Source organism: Schistocerca gregaria, unplaced genomic scaffold (assembly GCF_023897955.1).
Source record: "Schistocerca gregaria isolate iqSchGreg1 unplaced genomic scaffold, iqSchGreg1.2 ptg000169l, whole genome shotgun sequence".
In the NCBI taxonomy this organism is placed as follows: Eukaryota; Metazoa; Arthropoda; class Insecta; order Orthoptera; family Acrididae; genus Schistocerca; species Schistocerca gregaria.
The window spans coordinates 2,470,472-2,487,981 of NW_026061724.1; the positions used below are offsets into that span (position 1 = coordinate 2,470,472).

At 26.5% G+C, this 17,510-nt stretch overlaps 2 protein-coding genes and 1 long non-coding RNA gene across 3 annotated transcripts in view; 2 read left to right on the top strand and 1 right to left on the bottom strand.

The window, feature by feature from the left end:
• Positions 1-17,510, top strand: part of LOC126302212 (NADH-ubiquinone oxidoreductase chain 5-like) — a 219,170-nt gene that overhangs the window by 175,737 nt on the left and 25,923 nt on the right. The gene's annotated exons all lie outside the window — the stretch shown is intronic.
• LOC126302228 (uncharacterized) overlaps positions 1-17,510 on the top strand; it is a 54,486-nt gene that overhangs the window by 21,570 nt on the left and 15,406 nt on the right. The gene's annotated exons all lie outside the window — the stretch shown is intronic.
• Positions 790-2,030, bottom strand: LOC126302219 (NADH-ubiquinone oxidoreductase chain 5-like). Its single transcript, XM_049991736.1, has one exon. It carries the CDS (start codon positions 1,511-1,513, stop codon positions 1,163-1,165), a length of 351 nt encoding a protein of 116 aa, XP_049847693.1. The 5' UTR covers positions 1,514-2,030; the 3' UTR covers positions 790-1,162.

A 17,510-nucleotide genomic window follows, 5' to 3' on the forward strand; every position in this document is an offset into this window, starting at 1 on the left:
ATGTAGAAATTGCACTAATTCTACCAATTGTAATTATTTTTAAAACTTCAGACATTATAATCTGAACAGTATCAATAATATTTTTTATTCTAGTTCTATTAGGAGGACTATACCATGAATGAAACCAAGGAGCATTACAATGAGCAGAATAAAGGGTTGTAGTTAAATATAACATTTGGGTTGCATTCAAAAAGTATTGATAATATCAATGAACCTTAAATAGAATAAGAAGCGAAATATTGCAGTCAGTTTCGACCTGGAAGATTGGTATGTACTACCATTATTCTTATTAATTGAAGCCAAAAAGAGGCGTATTACTGTTAATAATATAATTGAACTATAGTAGTTCCAATTAAGGAAATGTAAAGCCAATATGAAAGCTGCTAACTTTTTATATTAGCGGCTAAACTCCGTTAACATTTCTAAAATTTATATAGTTTAAATAAAACATTACATTTTCACTGTAAAAATAATATATCTATATTTATAAATACTTAAAAGTAAAAATACTTCCTTAACATCTTCAGTGTCACGCTCTAATTATAAGCTATTTAAGTAAACGAAAAACAATATTACCAAAATAAATATTCAAAAAATAAAAGTTAAAAGATAAATCTTGAAATTAGAATCATATCAACCTTGAATATAACCAATTAAATAAATAAATAATCTATATAAACCTTGACCACCAAGTAATTCACCTCAACCATAATCAAATGACTTAGATGAATATAACCTATTTTTAAAGGAATATATCTAATAAACTTAGTTGAAAGAAAAGGTATAAATCATATAGAACCAGCAAATCTAACAAAAGAAAGTATACTTAAAGAAAATAAATTATGAGAAAAATCAAAATTAGAAATAAGATAACCTAAATAAGCACCTAAAATAACAACTGTAATAGTTAAAAACTTTAAATAATAAGGTAAAGCAATCACATGAGGAATAGGAAAAATTAATCAAGATAAAAGACTACCACCAAAAACAGCAACAAACAATAGACCAATTATTCCAAATGAAATATAATAACCCTTATCATCAAAAGAAAATCTAGAATAAAAATTATTATCACCAGATATTGAATAATAAAACAAACGAAAAGAATAAGAAGCAGTTAAACCAGTAGAAAAAAAATAAAGAAAAAAATTAAACAATTAATTCATCTTAAACAAACCATCTCAAGAATTAAATCCTTTGAATAAAATCCCGCTAAAAAAGGTATTCCACACAAAGATAAACTACAAACATTAAAACAAACTGAAGTTAAAGGTATGAAATTAACAATTGATCCTATAAAACGAATATCCTGAGAATCCTTCAAATTATGAATTATTGAACCTGCACATATAAATAATAATGCCTTAAATAAAGCATGAGCCAATAAATGAAAAAATGCAAGCTTTGGATAACCTATAGCCAAAATTCTTATTATTACACCAAGTTGTCTTAAAGTAGAAAGAGCAATAATCTTCTTTAAATCAAACTCAAAATTAGCGCCCAATCCAGCCATAAATATAGTTATACAACCAATTAAAAGTAAAAATCAACCACAATTATAAGTATCCAATATTGGTCTAAAACGAATTAATAAATAAACACCAGCAGTAACAAGAGTAGAAGAATGAACTAAAGCAGAAACAGGAGTAGGAGCTGCTATAGCAGCAGGAAGTCATGAAGAGAAAGGAATCTGAGCTCTCTTAGTTATAGCTGCTAAAACAATTAATATAGTAATGAGCTTTATTTCAAAAGAATTAGAAATAAAATCATAATAATAAATATAATTTCAACCACCAAAATTTAACATTCATGCAATAGAAATTAAAATAGCAACATTACCAATACGATTAGAAAGTGCAGTTAATATACCAGCACTATAAGATTTTACATTTTGATAATAAATAACTAAACAATAAGAAACTAAACCTAAACCATCTCAACCTAATAAAATTCTAATTAAATTAGGACTAATAATTAAAAAACCTATAGAAAGAATAAATATTAAAACAATAATAATAAAACGATTTATATTCTTTTCACCAGATATATAATCCTCTCTATAATAAATAACCAAAGAAGAAATATATATAACAAAAGATATAAAAATAAGAGATATTCAATCCAAAATTAAAGTTATAACAACTATAGAACCATTTAAATTGAAAAGCTCTCACTCAACAAAAACTCTATAATCAATTATTAAATAATAAATACCTAAAATAAAAATTATAGTTCTCGAAATAAACAAAGAAAAAAAACTCAAAGAACAAATAGAAAATAAATTCACGGCCTAAGATGAAAAACTTCATATCATTGATTCCACAAAACAATATTTTTAATTAAAATACTTAAGCAAACTAAACAAAGAAATATTCACCCTTTAAACAGAGAATATTTAAAGGCAATCAATGTAAAAGTAAAAGATGATATTCACGAAAATAACCAAGAGAACAAGTATAAACACCAGAATAATAATTCCCATGCTGAGAATAAGAATATATATACAAAGTATAAACAGCTCTAAAAAAAGATAAAAAAATCAAAGCAAAGAATCTAAAAGAAGATCAAGATATAATTCTATTTAATAATCTAATTTCACCTACCAAATTTAAAGAAGGAGGAGCAGCCATATTTGATGATCTTAAAAGAAATCATCATAAAGCCATTCTTGGCATCAAATTAATTATACCCTTGTTAATTAATAATCTTCGTCTACCTAAACGTTCATAAATAATATTAGATAAACAAAATAAAACAGAAGAACATAAACCATGACCAACCATTAGAGAAAGAGAACCTACACAACCTCATCAATTCATAGTCATCAATCCACCAATAACCATTCTTATATGAGCAACAGAAGAATATGCAATTAAAGACTTTAAATCAACCTGACGAAAACAAATAAATCTTACAATAACACCCCCAGATAAACCTAAAGACAATCAAAAATAATTAAACTTTAAACCCAAATAAGAAATAACCTTTATAACACGAAAAATACCATAACCACCTAACTTTAATAAAACACCAGCAAGAATTATTCTACCTGAAATAGGGGCCTCTACATGAGCCTTAGGAAGTCATAAATGAACCAAAAACATAGGTATCTTAACTAAAAAAGCCAAAATTATAAATACATAAAACATAAAATAATAAGAACCAAAATCAACCAATAAAGGAAAATATAAAGTATTAGAAAAATCATAAACCTTAAATAAAACTAATAATAAAGGTAATCTAGCAACCAAAGTATAAAAAATTAAATAAACACCAGCCTGTAAACGCTCAGGTTGATAACCCCAACCCAAAATTAAAAGTAAAGTAGGAACTAATCTAGCCTAAAAAAAAATATAAAAAGAAAGAAGACTTAATCTAGCAAATGAACAATAAAGCATAATTATTAAAATCAAAACCATAAAAACAAAAAAATTAGAATGATATGAACTTAAATAAACTGAACCTCTAGCAGTGATTATTAAAGAACAAATCCAAAAACTAAGTAAAATTAAACTAAAAGAAAAATAATCAATACCAAAATAATATCTAATTATATTCAAATCAGCATATGAATAAACACAAATTATAAAAACAAAACCCGACAGAAACATTAAAGAATGAACCAACCATCAACAATTATTTAATAAACAAAGAGGGATCAAAAAAATAGTTATAAATAAATACTTTAACATAAAGATAAACCAAAAGAATTAAAAAAATCATTACCATGAGAACGAATTATTGAAACTAAAATAGAAAGACCTAAAGCACCCTCACAAACAGAAAAAACTAAAAAAATAACAGGAAAAAAATAATCATAATCAAACTCAATAAGAAAAACAATAACTAACATAAATAAAGAAAGAACAATATATTCTAATCTCAAAAGAACCATTAATAAATGTTTACGTTTAGAAGAAAAAACATAAACACCAGCAAAATAAATCAATAAAGAAGTAAAAATAGAGAATATAAACATTAGTTTTAATAGTTTAAAAAAAAACGCCGGTCTTGTAAACCGGAAATAAGTCCAGCCCCCACTTTTAAAACTTCAGAGGTGGAAAAGCTTCCATCATCGGTCCCCAAAACCGGTATTTTAAATAAACTAACCCCTGAAATGATCAAAATAATAATTATATCATTATCAAATGTAATAAATATTAATTTTATTAAATTAAGACACCCAATATCAATAATGCTTTTTATTATCCTTCAAACCTTCCTAGTTGGATTAATAACAGGAACAATAATAGAAAGATATTGATTATCATATATTTTATTTTTAACATTTCTTGGTGGTATACTAGTATTATTTATTTACATTACAAGAATTGCATCAAACGAAATATTTCAGCCTAAATCAATCACTATAATTATTACATTAATAATGTGAGTATTTATCATATTAATATTAATTATTCTAGATATATCTATATTTATAGACTTTTTCAAAAACACCGAAACTATAAATATTGATAATTCAATCAATTATCAAGAAATAACAATATCTTTAGAAAAATTATATAATAGACCAACATTCATTATTACAATAATAATAATAATTTATTTATTTTTAGCACTACTAGCAGTTGTTAAAATCGCCAATATTAATCAGGGACCTATTCGTAAAATAAGATAATTACTAATGAATAAACCCTTACGATTAAGACATCCTTTAATTAAAATTATTAATAACTCTTTAATTGATTTACCTGCCCCAACAAATATTTCATTTTGATGAAATTTTGGATCCCTATTAGGGTTATGTTTGGTAATTCAAATCGTAACTGGACTATTTTTAGCTATACATTATACAACAAATATTGAAATAGCATTCAGTAGTGTAGTACACATCTGCCGAGACGTAAATAATGGTTGAATTATCCGAACCTTACACGCAAATGGAGCATCTATATTTTTTTTTTGTATTTACTTACATGTAGGACGGGGAATTTACTATGGATCTTATATATATATATACATACCTGAATAATTGGTACAGTGATTTTACTTTTAGTTATAGCAACTGCATTTATAGGATATGTCTTACCCTGAGGCCAAATATCTTTTTGAGGTACAACAGTAGTTACTAATTTATTATCACCAATCCCATACTTAGGAACAGATTTAGTCCAATGAGTATGAGGAGGATTCGCTGTTGATAATGCAACATTAAATCGATTCTTCACATTCCATTTTGTATTGCCATTTATTATTGCTGCTATAGCAGCAATTCATTTATTTTTTCTTCACCAAACAGGATCTAATAATCCTCTTGGACTAAATGGAGATATTGAAAAAATTCCATTCCATCCATACTTTACCTTTAAGGATTCTATTACATTTGTAATAATAACATCATTATTAATTATACTATGTTTAATTAATCCTTACCTATTAGGAGATCCAGATAACTTTGTACGTGCCAACCCATTAGTAACACCAGTTCACATTCAACCAGAATGATATTTCCTATTTGCATATGCAATTCTACGATCTATCCCTAATAATTTAGGAGGTGTTATTGCATTATTTTTATCAATTAGAATCTTAATAATTTTACCATTTTATAATAAAACACCATTCCGAGGCATTCAATTTTACCCTATTAATCAAATTTTATTCTGAATTATAGTAGTTGTTGTATGCTTACTAACGTGAATTGGTAAACGATCTGTTGAAGAACCTTATATTATAACAGGTCAAATCTTAACAATTATTTACTTCACATATTTCTTAATTAATGTCCATGTCGCAAATGCATGAGATAAATTAATTAAGGAATAAAGTTAATTAGCTTAGGAAAAGCATATGTTTTGAAAACATAAAATTATAAGTTTAACTCTTCTATTAACTTTTCTCAAAAAATTTCACTAAACAAATGAGATAAATAAAATCTTTAAACCAACAAAGAAAATAAAAAAATTCAAAGATAAAGGTAAAAAACTTTTTCAAGCTAAGTACATTAATTTATCATAACGGAACCGTGGTATTGTTCCACGAACCCAAATAAAACCAAAAGATATAATAGCAAGCTTAATAAAAAATATAAAAGAATAAAAATCACCGCCCAAAAAAATTAAAGCCAATAACATTCTTATGAAGACAATTCTAGTATATTCAGCTAAAAAAATTAAAGTAAAACCACCCACACCATACTCAATATTAAATCCTGAAACTAACTCAGATTCCCCTTCAGCAAAATCAAAAGGAGTACGATTAGTTTCAGCTAAGCAAGAAGCAAAACAAGCTAAAGCTAAAGGAAAAGAAATAATAATAAATCAACAATAAAGCTGATAGTTTATAAAATCAAACATATTAAAACTACCAATTAAAATAATTAAAGACAATAAAATTAAAGCTAAACTAACTTCATAAGAAATTGTTTGAGCAACAGAACGAAGAGAACCTAATAATGAATAATTTGAATTAGAAGATCAACCAGCAATTATAACAGTATAAACACCTAATCTAGTACAACATAAAAAAAATAAAAATCCATAAGAAAAAGAACACATATAAGTTAAATAAGGAAAAATTACTCAAACGGCTAAAGAAATCGTTAAATTAAAAACAGGGGAAAAATAATAAAGTAGGTAATTAGATATAATAGGAATTGGCTGCTCCTTACAAATTAACTTAATAGCATCTCTAAATGGCTGAGGAATTCCAACAAAACCTACCTTATTTGGACCCTTTCGAATCTGAATATAACCTAAAACCTTACGCTCTAATAAAGTTAAAAAGGCAACACTAATTAAAACACAAATAACCAATAAAAGAAAATTAAAAATAAATATAAATAAATCATAAAGTATCAATACTATTTGTAGAAAAAATCTACATAAATGAATTCTAAATTCAACACATTAATCTGTCAAAATAGTAAATAAATTAATATTAATCAATATAACAAAAAATATTTTAACCATATGGTCCTTTCGTACTAATATGGATTAACAATCTTAGGATAGAAACCGACCTGGCTCATGCCGGTCTGAACTCAGATCATGTAAGAATTTAAAGGTCGAACAGACCTAATCATTGGGCTCCTGCACCCAAAATTTTTCTTAATCCAACATCGAGGTCGCAATCTGCTTTGTCGATATGAGCTCTCAAAAACAATTACGCTGTTATCCCTAAGGTAACTTAATCTTATGATCATAAATTATGGATCAAAATAACAAACATAAATAAATGATATAATAATGAAGAGTTTATCTATTCTTCATGTCACCCCAACAAAACATCATCATTAAATATAGAAAGACAAACAAAAAACTATATAAAAGTAAAATGTCAAGCTCTATAGGGTCTTCTCGTCCTAAAGAAGAATTTAAGCCTTTTGACTCAAAAGTTAAATTCAAAAATTTATTAAGAGACAGTTGATTTCTCGTCAAGCCATTCATTCCAGCCACTAATTAAGAGACTAATGATTATGCTACCTTTGCACGGTCAAAATACCGCGGCTCTTTAAAAATACGCTCAGTGAGCAGGCCAGACCTCAAAATATAAACAAGAGGACATGTTTTTGATAAACAGGCGGAAATCAATTTTGCCTAGTTCCTTATAATAAGTTCACAAGGTAGAAATTTCATACAAATAAATATACTAATTCTATCATTATTACAAAAATTTTAAAATTAAATTAATAATCTTAATAAAAAACCTAAAATATTTATAAAATCAAAATAAAAAATAATGAACTAAAACGTAATCTTAAAGATAGCTGGTTTAAAGCTTACTATTATATTTCTATAAAATAAATTATAGGTTATTAACTTCAAAGCTTATCCCTTAAAGAATAAATAAGTTAATATTTTTACTTAAAAAATTTAATAAAAACAAATAACTTTAAAAAATTAAATTTTTTCTTAAGAAACTAGATATCTTGGGAAACGATTAACATCTCATTTCTATAAATAATTTAATAATAATTATGATACATTAACTATAAATTATTTATAAATCAACCCAAATCGAGACAAGTAAAATAAATACTAAAATTTTGATAAACCCTGATACAAAATGTACAATAAATAAAATCTACTTAAAAAAATTTAAAATAATATTTCATAAAACACTTACATTACCAATAAACTATAATTTAAAAAATCAATTCTATAAAATATACTAAGACAAAAATACAATAAAATTATTTATATTAAATAATTAAATAAACAAAAAATAAATATAATAAAATAAATAATCAAGATATCCTGATTTGCACAGAAAAATTTTCAGTGTAAATGAAACACTTTACTAATAAGTTATATCTTGAAACTCTTCCTAGATACACTTTCCAGTACATCTACTATGTTACGACTTATCTCATCTAAATTGAAGCTACTTTAAAATAAAATAGAATAATCAATAATGAGAGCGACGGGCGATGTGTACACATCTCAGAGCCAATATCAGTTAAATTAAATAAATTAAATTACTATTGTAACCCACCTCCTCTTAACTATAAGCTGCACCTTGACCTGAAATATTTTATAATTATAAATCTTGAGAATTATAACTCTAAAAAGATTCTCTGATAACGGAGATATACAAACAAATAAATTAAGTAGAGTAAATCGTGTATTATCAATCATGGGGTAGGTTCCTCTGAATGGAATGAGATACCGCCAAATTCTTTGGGTTTAAAGACCTTAACTAAAAGTACCCTGGTAAATATAATTAACATTTAAAATAATAGGGTATCTAATCCTAGTTTATTATTTAAATTTCACAGATTCATAAAAAGGGCCACAAATAAATTTTAACATTTCACCTTACAAATTTATATTTCAACCCTAATAATATAAACAACTGTTTTAACCAATAATATTCACTTGTATCAATCGTATAACCGCAGCTGCTGGCACGAATTATGCCGATACTAAATCAATTGCTAAATCCAAAATCACTTGGTAATTAACTCAAATTACTGCAAAAAGAACATTTAGTCTAACAAAACTTACATATAATACAAAGAAAAAGTGAATAAACAAGCAAGAATAAAACTTTTAACAATAAAAAATAAGAAAATTTTAAATCTATTAATTCAGGAAAAAATAAAAGATTCAAATATTTAAAGAAAAAAAAGAAAAAAACCACAAACATTAGCAAAAAAAAAAAAGAAACGCCTCTATGTATGACCACAACAACTTCTCTATTATATATAATTAAAGATTAATATGGAACATGTATAGCAATAAATGTATTATATTCTTTCTTATTTAATCTTTCTTTTCACTAATAAATAAAGAAAGATTAAATAATATAATAAATATATTTTATACAATTATGTAATTTAATATAATATGTTATTAATATGAATTCTTTTTTTTATATTAAGTTAACTTTCATATATATTAGTTAAATAATCTAATTATAGATAATTTACATAATTATAATATTATAATTAATATAATTATTTATATTAATTATAATATTTTATATTTAAATTAATAATTTTATTTATTATATCCAATTATAATAATATTAAATATTAAATTACATATTATTATATATATTATATTATAATAACCTATTTTAAGCTAAAAACATAAGTAGCTATAATCCTAGGTAAATAATTGCATTAAAATAGTCAATTGATAATGGTAAGATGAACTTATAATACTTTAATTTCAATTAAATGTAATATATTAATATAAATTATTTGTTATATATATATATATATATATATATATATATATATATATATATATATATATAAAATGAGCAGGATAAATTAATCCTAATTAAACAAAATAATATATAAAAGAATTTCAAAAAAAAACTTTCGATTTATATATTAAATAAATGAAGTGCCTGATTAAAGGGTTACCTTGATAGGGTAAATAAAGTAAATAAAATTACCTTCATTAAAATTACATAAGATAGAATTAAACTACCTCCTTTAGTATCAAAAACTAACGTGCATCATAAACCTTAATGTAAAAAGGTAAGCTAAACAAGCTAATGGGTTCATACCCCATTTATAGAGGTATCAATCCTCTCCTTTTTAATGACCAACAACTCTACAAAACTTCTCTTCCTATCAACATTAATGATAGGAACGATCCTGTCCATTTCATCAAATTCCTGATTTGGGGTTTGAATAGGACTTGAGATCAACTTACTTTCATTTATTCCGCTCCTAACAAGAAATAAAAATATAATAATAAATGAATCATCAATTAAATATTTTATTGTCCAAGCAATAGCATCGACAATATTATTATTTTCAATTTTGCTGATTCAAATAAAATATCCCATGGGATGGGAAACAGAATTTATCCCATCAATAATAATTAGATCTAGACTATTATTAAAGATTGGAGCTGCACCTTTCCATTTCTGATTTCCAGAAGTTATAGGAGCATCAAGATGAAATAATTGTTTAACATTAATAACATGACAAAAAATCGCCCCAATAATGGTCTTATCTTATTGTATTCAATTAAGAACTTTTATTTGAACAATTATTATCTTAAGAATTATTATTGGGGCAATAGGAGGTTTAAATCAAACATCCTTACGACAACTTTTAGCATATTCATCAATCAGACATCTAGGTTGAATAATTAGATCATTAACAGTCAGAGAAAACATCTGAGAGCTATACTTCATTATTTACTCACTATTAAGATTAATTATAGTTTTATTATTTAATCAAATTTATTCAGCCAGAAATATAAAAACCGAAATTAAATTCATAATATTCTTATCTTTATTATCTTTAGGTGGACTACCACCATTCCTTGGATTCTTACCAAAATGGATTGTAATACAATCATTAATAGAAAACAATATAACAACTATTATAACTATTATAGTTGTATTAACTACAATTACACTCTACTACTATATACGTATTAGATTCTCAGCTCTAATTATATCATACACAGAAAATTCGTGATCTATAAAGATAAAGTCCCAAAAATCAAGAATCATTCTTCCTATAACTGTAATAATTTCAACAATAGGATTGATTTCAACATCAACCTTAATTTCATTATACTAAGGACTTAAGTTAATCAAACTAATAACCTTCAAAGTTATAATTAAAAGAATAATCTTTTAGGCCTTAGTAAAATTTTACACCTTTAGAATTGCAGTCTAGAATCATAATTGAATATAAGACCTAAATATGATAAGAGAGAAAACATCTCATAAGTAGATTTACAGTCTACCACCTAAAATTCAGCCATCTTACCGCAAAAATGATTATTCTCAACAAACCATAAGGACATTGGTACTTTATACTTCATATTTGGAGCATGAGCAGGAATAGTAGGAACATCAATAAGAATACTTATTCGTGCTGAACTTGGCCAACCCGGATCTCTAATTGGGGATGACCAGATTTATAATGTTATTATTACAGCTCACGCATTCGTAATAATTTTCTTTATAGTAATACCTATTATAATTGGTGGATTTGGTAATTGACTTGTTCCACTAATAATTGGTGCACCAGATATAGCATTTCCACGAATAAATAATATAAGTTTTTGATTACTACCACCTTCACTAACCCTTCTTCTTACATCTTCTATAGTAGATAATGGTGCTGGTACAGGATGAACAGTTTACCCTCCTCTAGCAGGAGCTATTGCACACGGGGGTGCATCTGTAGATCTAGCTATTTTTTCACTGCACTTAGCAGGTGTATCATCTATTCTTGGTGCAGTGAATTTCATTACAACAGCAATTAATATACGATCAGAAAGTATAACTTTAGATCAAACACCTTTATTTGTATGATCTGTAGCTATTACAGCATTACTTCTCCTTCTTTCACTTCCAGTTTTAGCAGGAGCTATTACTATATTATTAACAGATCGAAATTTAAATACATCATTCTTTGACCCTGCAGGAGGGGGTGACCCAATTCTATATCAACATCTATTTTGATTCTTTGGACACCCAGAAGTTTATATTTTAATTCTACCGGGGTTCGGAATTATTTCACATATTGTATGTCAAGAAAGAGGAAAAATTGAATCATTTGGAACATTAGGTATAATTTATGCTATACTATCAATTGGACTAATAGGATTTATTGTATGAGCACATCATATATTTACAGTAGGAATGGATGTTGACACACGAGCATATTTTACATCAGCAACAATAATTATTGCTGTACCTCCAGGAATTAAGGTATTTAGATGATTAGCTACATTATATGGAACTAAATTCAAGTTCAATCCACCATTATTATGAGCTCTAGGATTTATTTTCCTATTTACAATTGGTGGATTAACAGGATTAGTATTAGCAAATTCATCACTTGATATTGTATTACATGATACATATTATGTAGTAGCCCACTTTCATTATGTATTATCTATAGGAGCAGTATTTGCAATTATAGGAGGTGTCATTCAATGATATCCACTATTTACAGGATTAACTATAAATAATACATGATTAAAAATCCAATTTACAATTATATTCATTGGAGTAAATTTAACATTCTTTCCTCAACACTTCCTAGGATTAGCAGGAATACCTCGACGATACTCTGACTACCCAGACGCATATACATCATGAAACGTAGTATCAAGAATTGGGTCTACAATTTCTATTGTAGGAATCATTATATTCATTGTAATTATATGAGAAAGAATGATTACAAACCGAGCAATTATATTTAGAGCTAACATAAGAAGATCAACAGAATGACTACAAAATAACCCTCCTGCAGAACATAGTTACTCAGAATTACCATTAATCTCTAGATTCTAATATGGCAGATTAGTGCAGTAGATTTAAGCTCTACAAATAAAGGTTTGACCTTTTATTAGAAAATATTTATTAATGGCAACATGATCAAATTTATCTCTTCAAGATGGAGCTTCACCATTAATGGAGCAATTATCATTCTTTCATGATCATACTATGGTCGTATTATTATTAATTACAGTAATTGTAGGTTATGCCCTAAGTTATATATTATTTATTGCCTATACTAACCGTAATATACTTCATGGACATTTAATTGAAACAATCTGAACAGCTTTACCAGCAATTACATTAATTTTTATTGCCCTTCCATCATTACGACTATTATATTTACTTGATGATTCAGTAGATGCAATAATTACAATTAAAACCATTGGACGACAATGATATTGAAGATATGAATATTCAGACTTCATAGACGTAGAATTTGACACTTATATAACACCAGAACAAGACCTAGGAAATGAAGGATTCCGACTACTAGATGTAGATAACCGAACAATGCTACCAATAAATACAGAAGTACGAGTATTAACAAGAGCATCAGATGTTCTACACTCATGAGCAGTTCCTGCATTAGGGGTTAAAATTGATGCAACGCCAGGTCGGTTAAATCAAGGAACATTCACAATAAATCGACCTGGATTATTCTTTGGACAATGCTCAGAAATCTGTGGAGCAAACCACAGATTTATACCAATTGTAATTGAAAGAACTTCAGTAAATTTATTTATTAAGTGATTATCTAAGATAATTTAAGGAGTTAGTTAAAATAAATAACATTAGAGGGTCAATCTAAAGTAACTAAAAAAAATTAGTACACCTTGAAATTCATCAGATGACTGAAAGTACTTAAATTGAAAATGATAACAAATTTATTCTCAACATTTGACCCATCAACTAACATCTTTAATTTATCATTAAATTGAACTAGAACATTTCTAGGACTATTATTAATCCCATCACTATTTTGACCTACACCATCACGAATTAACATTATCTGAAATAAACTAAATTTAACCTTACATAATGAATTTAAAACATTTCTTGGACCAAAATCATTTAATGGAACAACATTCATTTTCATCTCAATTTTTATTATAATATTATTTAACAATTTCATAGGATTATTCCCTTATATTTTTACTAGAACAAGACATTTAGCATTAACATTTGCAATTGCCCTACCTATATGGCTAAGATTTATATTATTTGGATGAATTAACCATATTAATCATATATTTACACACCTTGTACCACAAGGTACACCGCCTGCATTAATATCATTTATAGTACTAATTGAAACAATTAGTAATGTTATTCGACCAGGTACATTAGCAGTACGGTTGGCAGCAAATATAATTGCAGGACACTTATTATTAACCTTATTAGGAAACACAGGACCATCTATAGCAATAAACTTAATCTCATTACTAATTATTGGACAAATACTTCTATTAATTCTAGAATCAGCAGTAGCAATAATTCAAGCCTATGTTTTCTCAATTCTAAGAACTCTACATTCTAGAGAAGTATATTAAACCTATGTTAACAACTCACTCAAACCACCCATTCCACTTAGTAGACTATAGACCTTGACCATTAACAGGAGCAATTGGAGCAATAGTCCTAGTATCAGGACTAGCAAAATGATTCCACCTATTTAATATTAACTTATTCATAATTGGATTTGGAATTACCCTACTAACTATAATTCAATGATGACGAGATGTAGTACGAGAAGGAACATATCAAGGATTACATACAGGATTTGTATCAATTGGATTACGATGAGGAATAATTTTATTTATTGCATCAGAGGTATTATTTTTCGTTTCATTTTTTTGAGCATTCTTTAGAAGAAGATTAGCACCAACAATTGAACTAGGAATACTATGACCTCCAATAGGAATTCAACCCTTTAACCCTATACAAATTCCATTACTTAATACAGCTATTCTTTTAGCATCAGGAGTAACAGTAACATGAGCACATCATAGTTTAATGGAATCTAATCATACTCAAGCACTACAAGGATTATTCTTCACAGTGTTATTAGGACTATACTTTACAATACTTCAAGCATATGAATATTGAGAAGCACCTTTTACCATTGCAGATGCAGTTTATGGATCAACATTCTTTGTTGCAACAGGATTCCATGGTTTACACGTAATTATTGGAACAATCTTTTTATCAACATGTCTACTTCGACACTCAATAAATCAATTTTCACCAAGACATCACTTTGGATTTGAAGCAGCAGCATGATACTGACACTTCGTAGACGTAGTATGATTATTCTTATATATCTCTATTTATTGATGAGGTAGATAATTGTTTTTCTAGTATAAATAGTACATTTGACTTCCAATCAGAAAGCTTGATATAAATCAAGAAAAACAATTCTAATTCTATCAACAAGAGTTTTCATTAGATTTATTATTCCAATAATTGTTATAATCCTGGCAACAACACTATCAAAAAAATTAATTAATGATCGAGGAAAAAGATCACCATTTGAATGTGGGTTTGATCCAAAAACATCAGCACGAATACCATTCTCAATACGATTCTTCCTAATCGCAGTAATCTTTTTAATTTTTGATGTAGAAATTGCACTAATTCTACCAATTGTAATTATTTTTAAAACTTGAGACATTATAATCTGAACAGTATCAACAATATTTTTTATTCTAGTTCTATTAGGAGGACTATACCATGAATGAAACCAAGGAGCATTACAATGAGCAGAATAAAGGGTTGTAGTTAAATATAACATTTGGGTTGCATTCAAAAAGTATTGATATTATCAATGAACCTTAAATAGAATAAGAAGCGAAATATTGCAGTCAGTTTCGACCTGGAAGATTGGTATGTACTACCCTTATTCTTATTAATTGAAGCCAAAAAGAGGCGTATTACTGTTAATAATATAATTGAACTATAATAGTTCCAATTGAGGAAATGTAAAGCCAATATGAAAGCTGCTAACTTTTTATATTAGCGGTTAAACTCTGTTAACATTTCTAAAATTTATATAGTTTAAATAAAACATTACATTTTCACTGTAAAAATAATATATCTATATTTATAAATACTTAAAAGTAAAAATACTTCCTTAACATCTTCAGTGTCACGCTCTAATTATAAGCTATTTAAGTAAACGAAAAACAATATTACCAAAATAAATATTCAAAAAATAAAAGTTAAAAGATAAATCTTGAAATAAGAATCATATCAACCTTGAATATAACCAATTAAATAAATAAATAATCTATATAAACCTTGACCACCAAGTAATTCACCTCAACCATAATCAAATGACTTAGATGAATAATAACCTATTTTTAAAGGAATATATCTAATAAACTTAGTTGAAAGAAAAGGTATAAATCATATAGAACCAGCAAATCTAACAAAAGAAAGTATACTTAAATAAAATAAATTATGAGAAAAATCAAAATTAGAAATAAGATAACCTAAATAAGCACCTAAAATAACAACTGTAATAGTTAAAAACTTTAAATAATTAGGTAAAGCAATCACATGAGGAATAGGAAAAATTAATCAAGATAAAAGACTACCACCAAAAACAGCAACAAACAATAGACCAATTATTCCAAATGAAATATAATAACCCTTATCATCAAAAGAAAATCTAGAATAAAAATTATTATCACCAGATATTGAATAATAAAACAAACGAAAAGAATAAGAAGCATTTAAACCAGTAGAAAAAAAATAAAGAAAAAAGTTAAACAATTAATTCATCTTAAACAAACCATCTCAAGAATTAAATCCTTTGAATAAAATGCCGCTAAAAAAGGTATTCCACACAAAGATATACTAGAAACATTAAAACAAACTGAAGTTAAAGGTATGAAATTAACAATTGATCCTATAAAACGAATATCCTGAGAATCCTTCAAATTATGAATTATTGAACCTGCACATATAAATAATAATGCCTTAAATAAAGCATGAGCCAATAAATGAAAAAATGCAAGCTTTGGATAACCTATAGCCAAAATTCTTATTATTAAACCAAGTTGTCTTAAAGTAGAAAGAGCAATAATCTTCTTTAAATCAAACTCAAAATTAGCGCCCAATCCAGCCATAAATATAGTTATACAACCAATTAAAAGTAAAAATCAACCACAATTATAAGTACCCAATATTGGTCTAAAACGAATTAATAAATAAACACCAGCAGTAACAAGAGTAGAAGAATGAACTAAAGCAGAAACAGGAGTAGGAGCTGCTATAGCAGCAGGAAGTCATGAAGAGAAAGGAATCTGAGCTCTCTTAGTTATAGCTGCTAAAACAATTAATATAGTAATGAGCTTTATTTCAAAAGAATTAGAAATAAAATCATAATAATAAATATAATTTCAACCACCAAAATTTAAAATTCATGCAATAGAAATTAAAATAGCAACATCACCAATACGATTAGAAAGTGCAGTTAATATACCAGCACTATAAGATTTTACATTTTGATAATAAATAACTAAACAATAAGAAACTAAACCTAAACCATCTCAACCTAATAAAATTCTAATTAAATTAGGACTAATAATTAAAAAAACCTATAGGAAGAATAAATATTAAAACAATAATAATAAAACGATTTATATTCTTTTCACCAGATATATAATCCTCTCTATAATAAATAACCAAAGAAGAAATATATATAACAAAAGATATAAAAATAAGAGATATTCAATCCAAAATTAAAGTTATAACAACTATAGAACCATTTA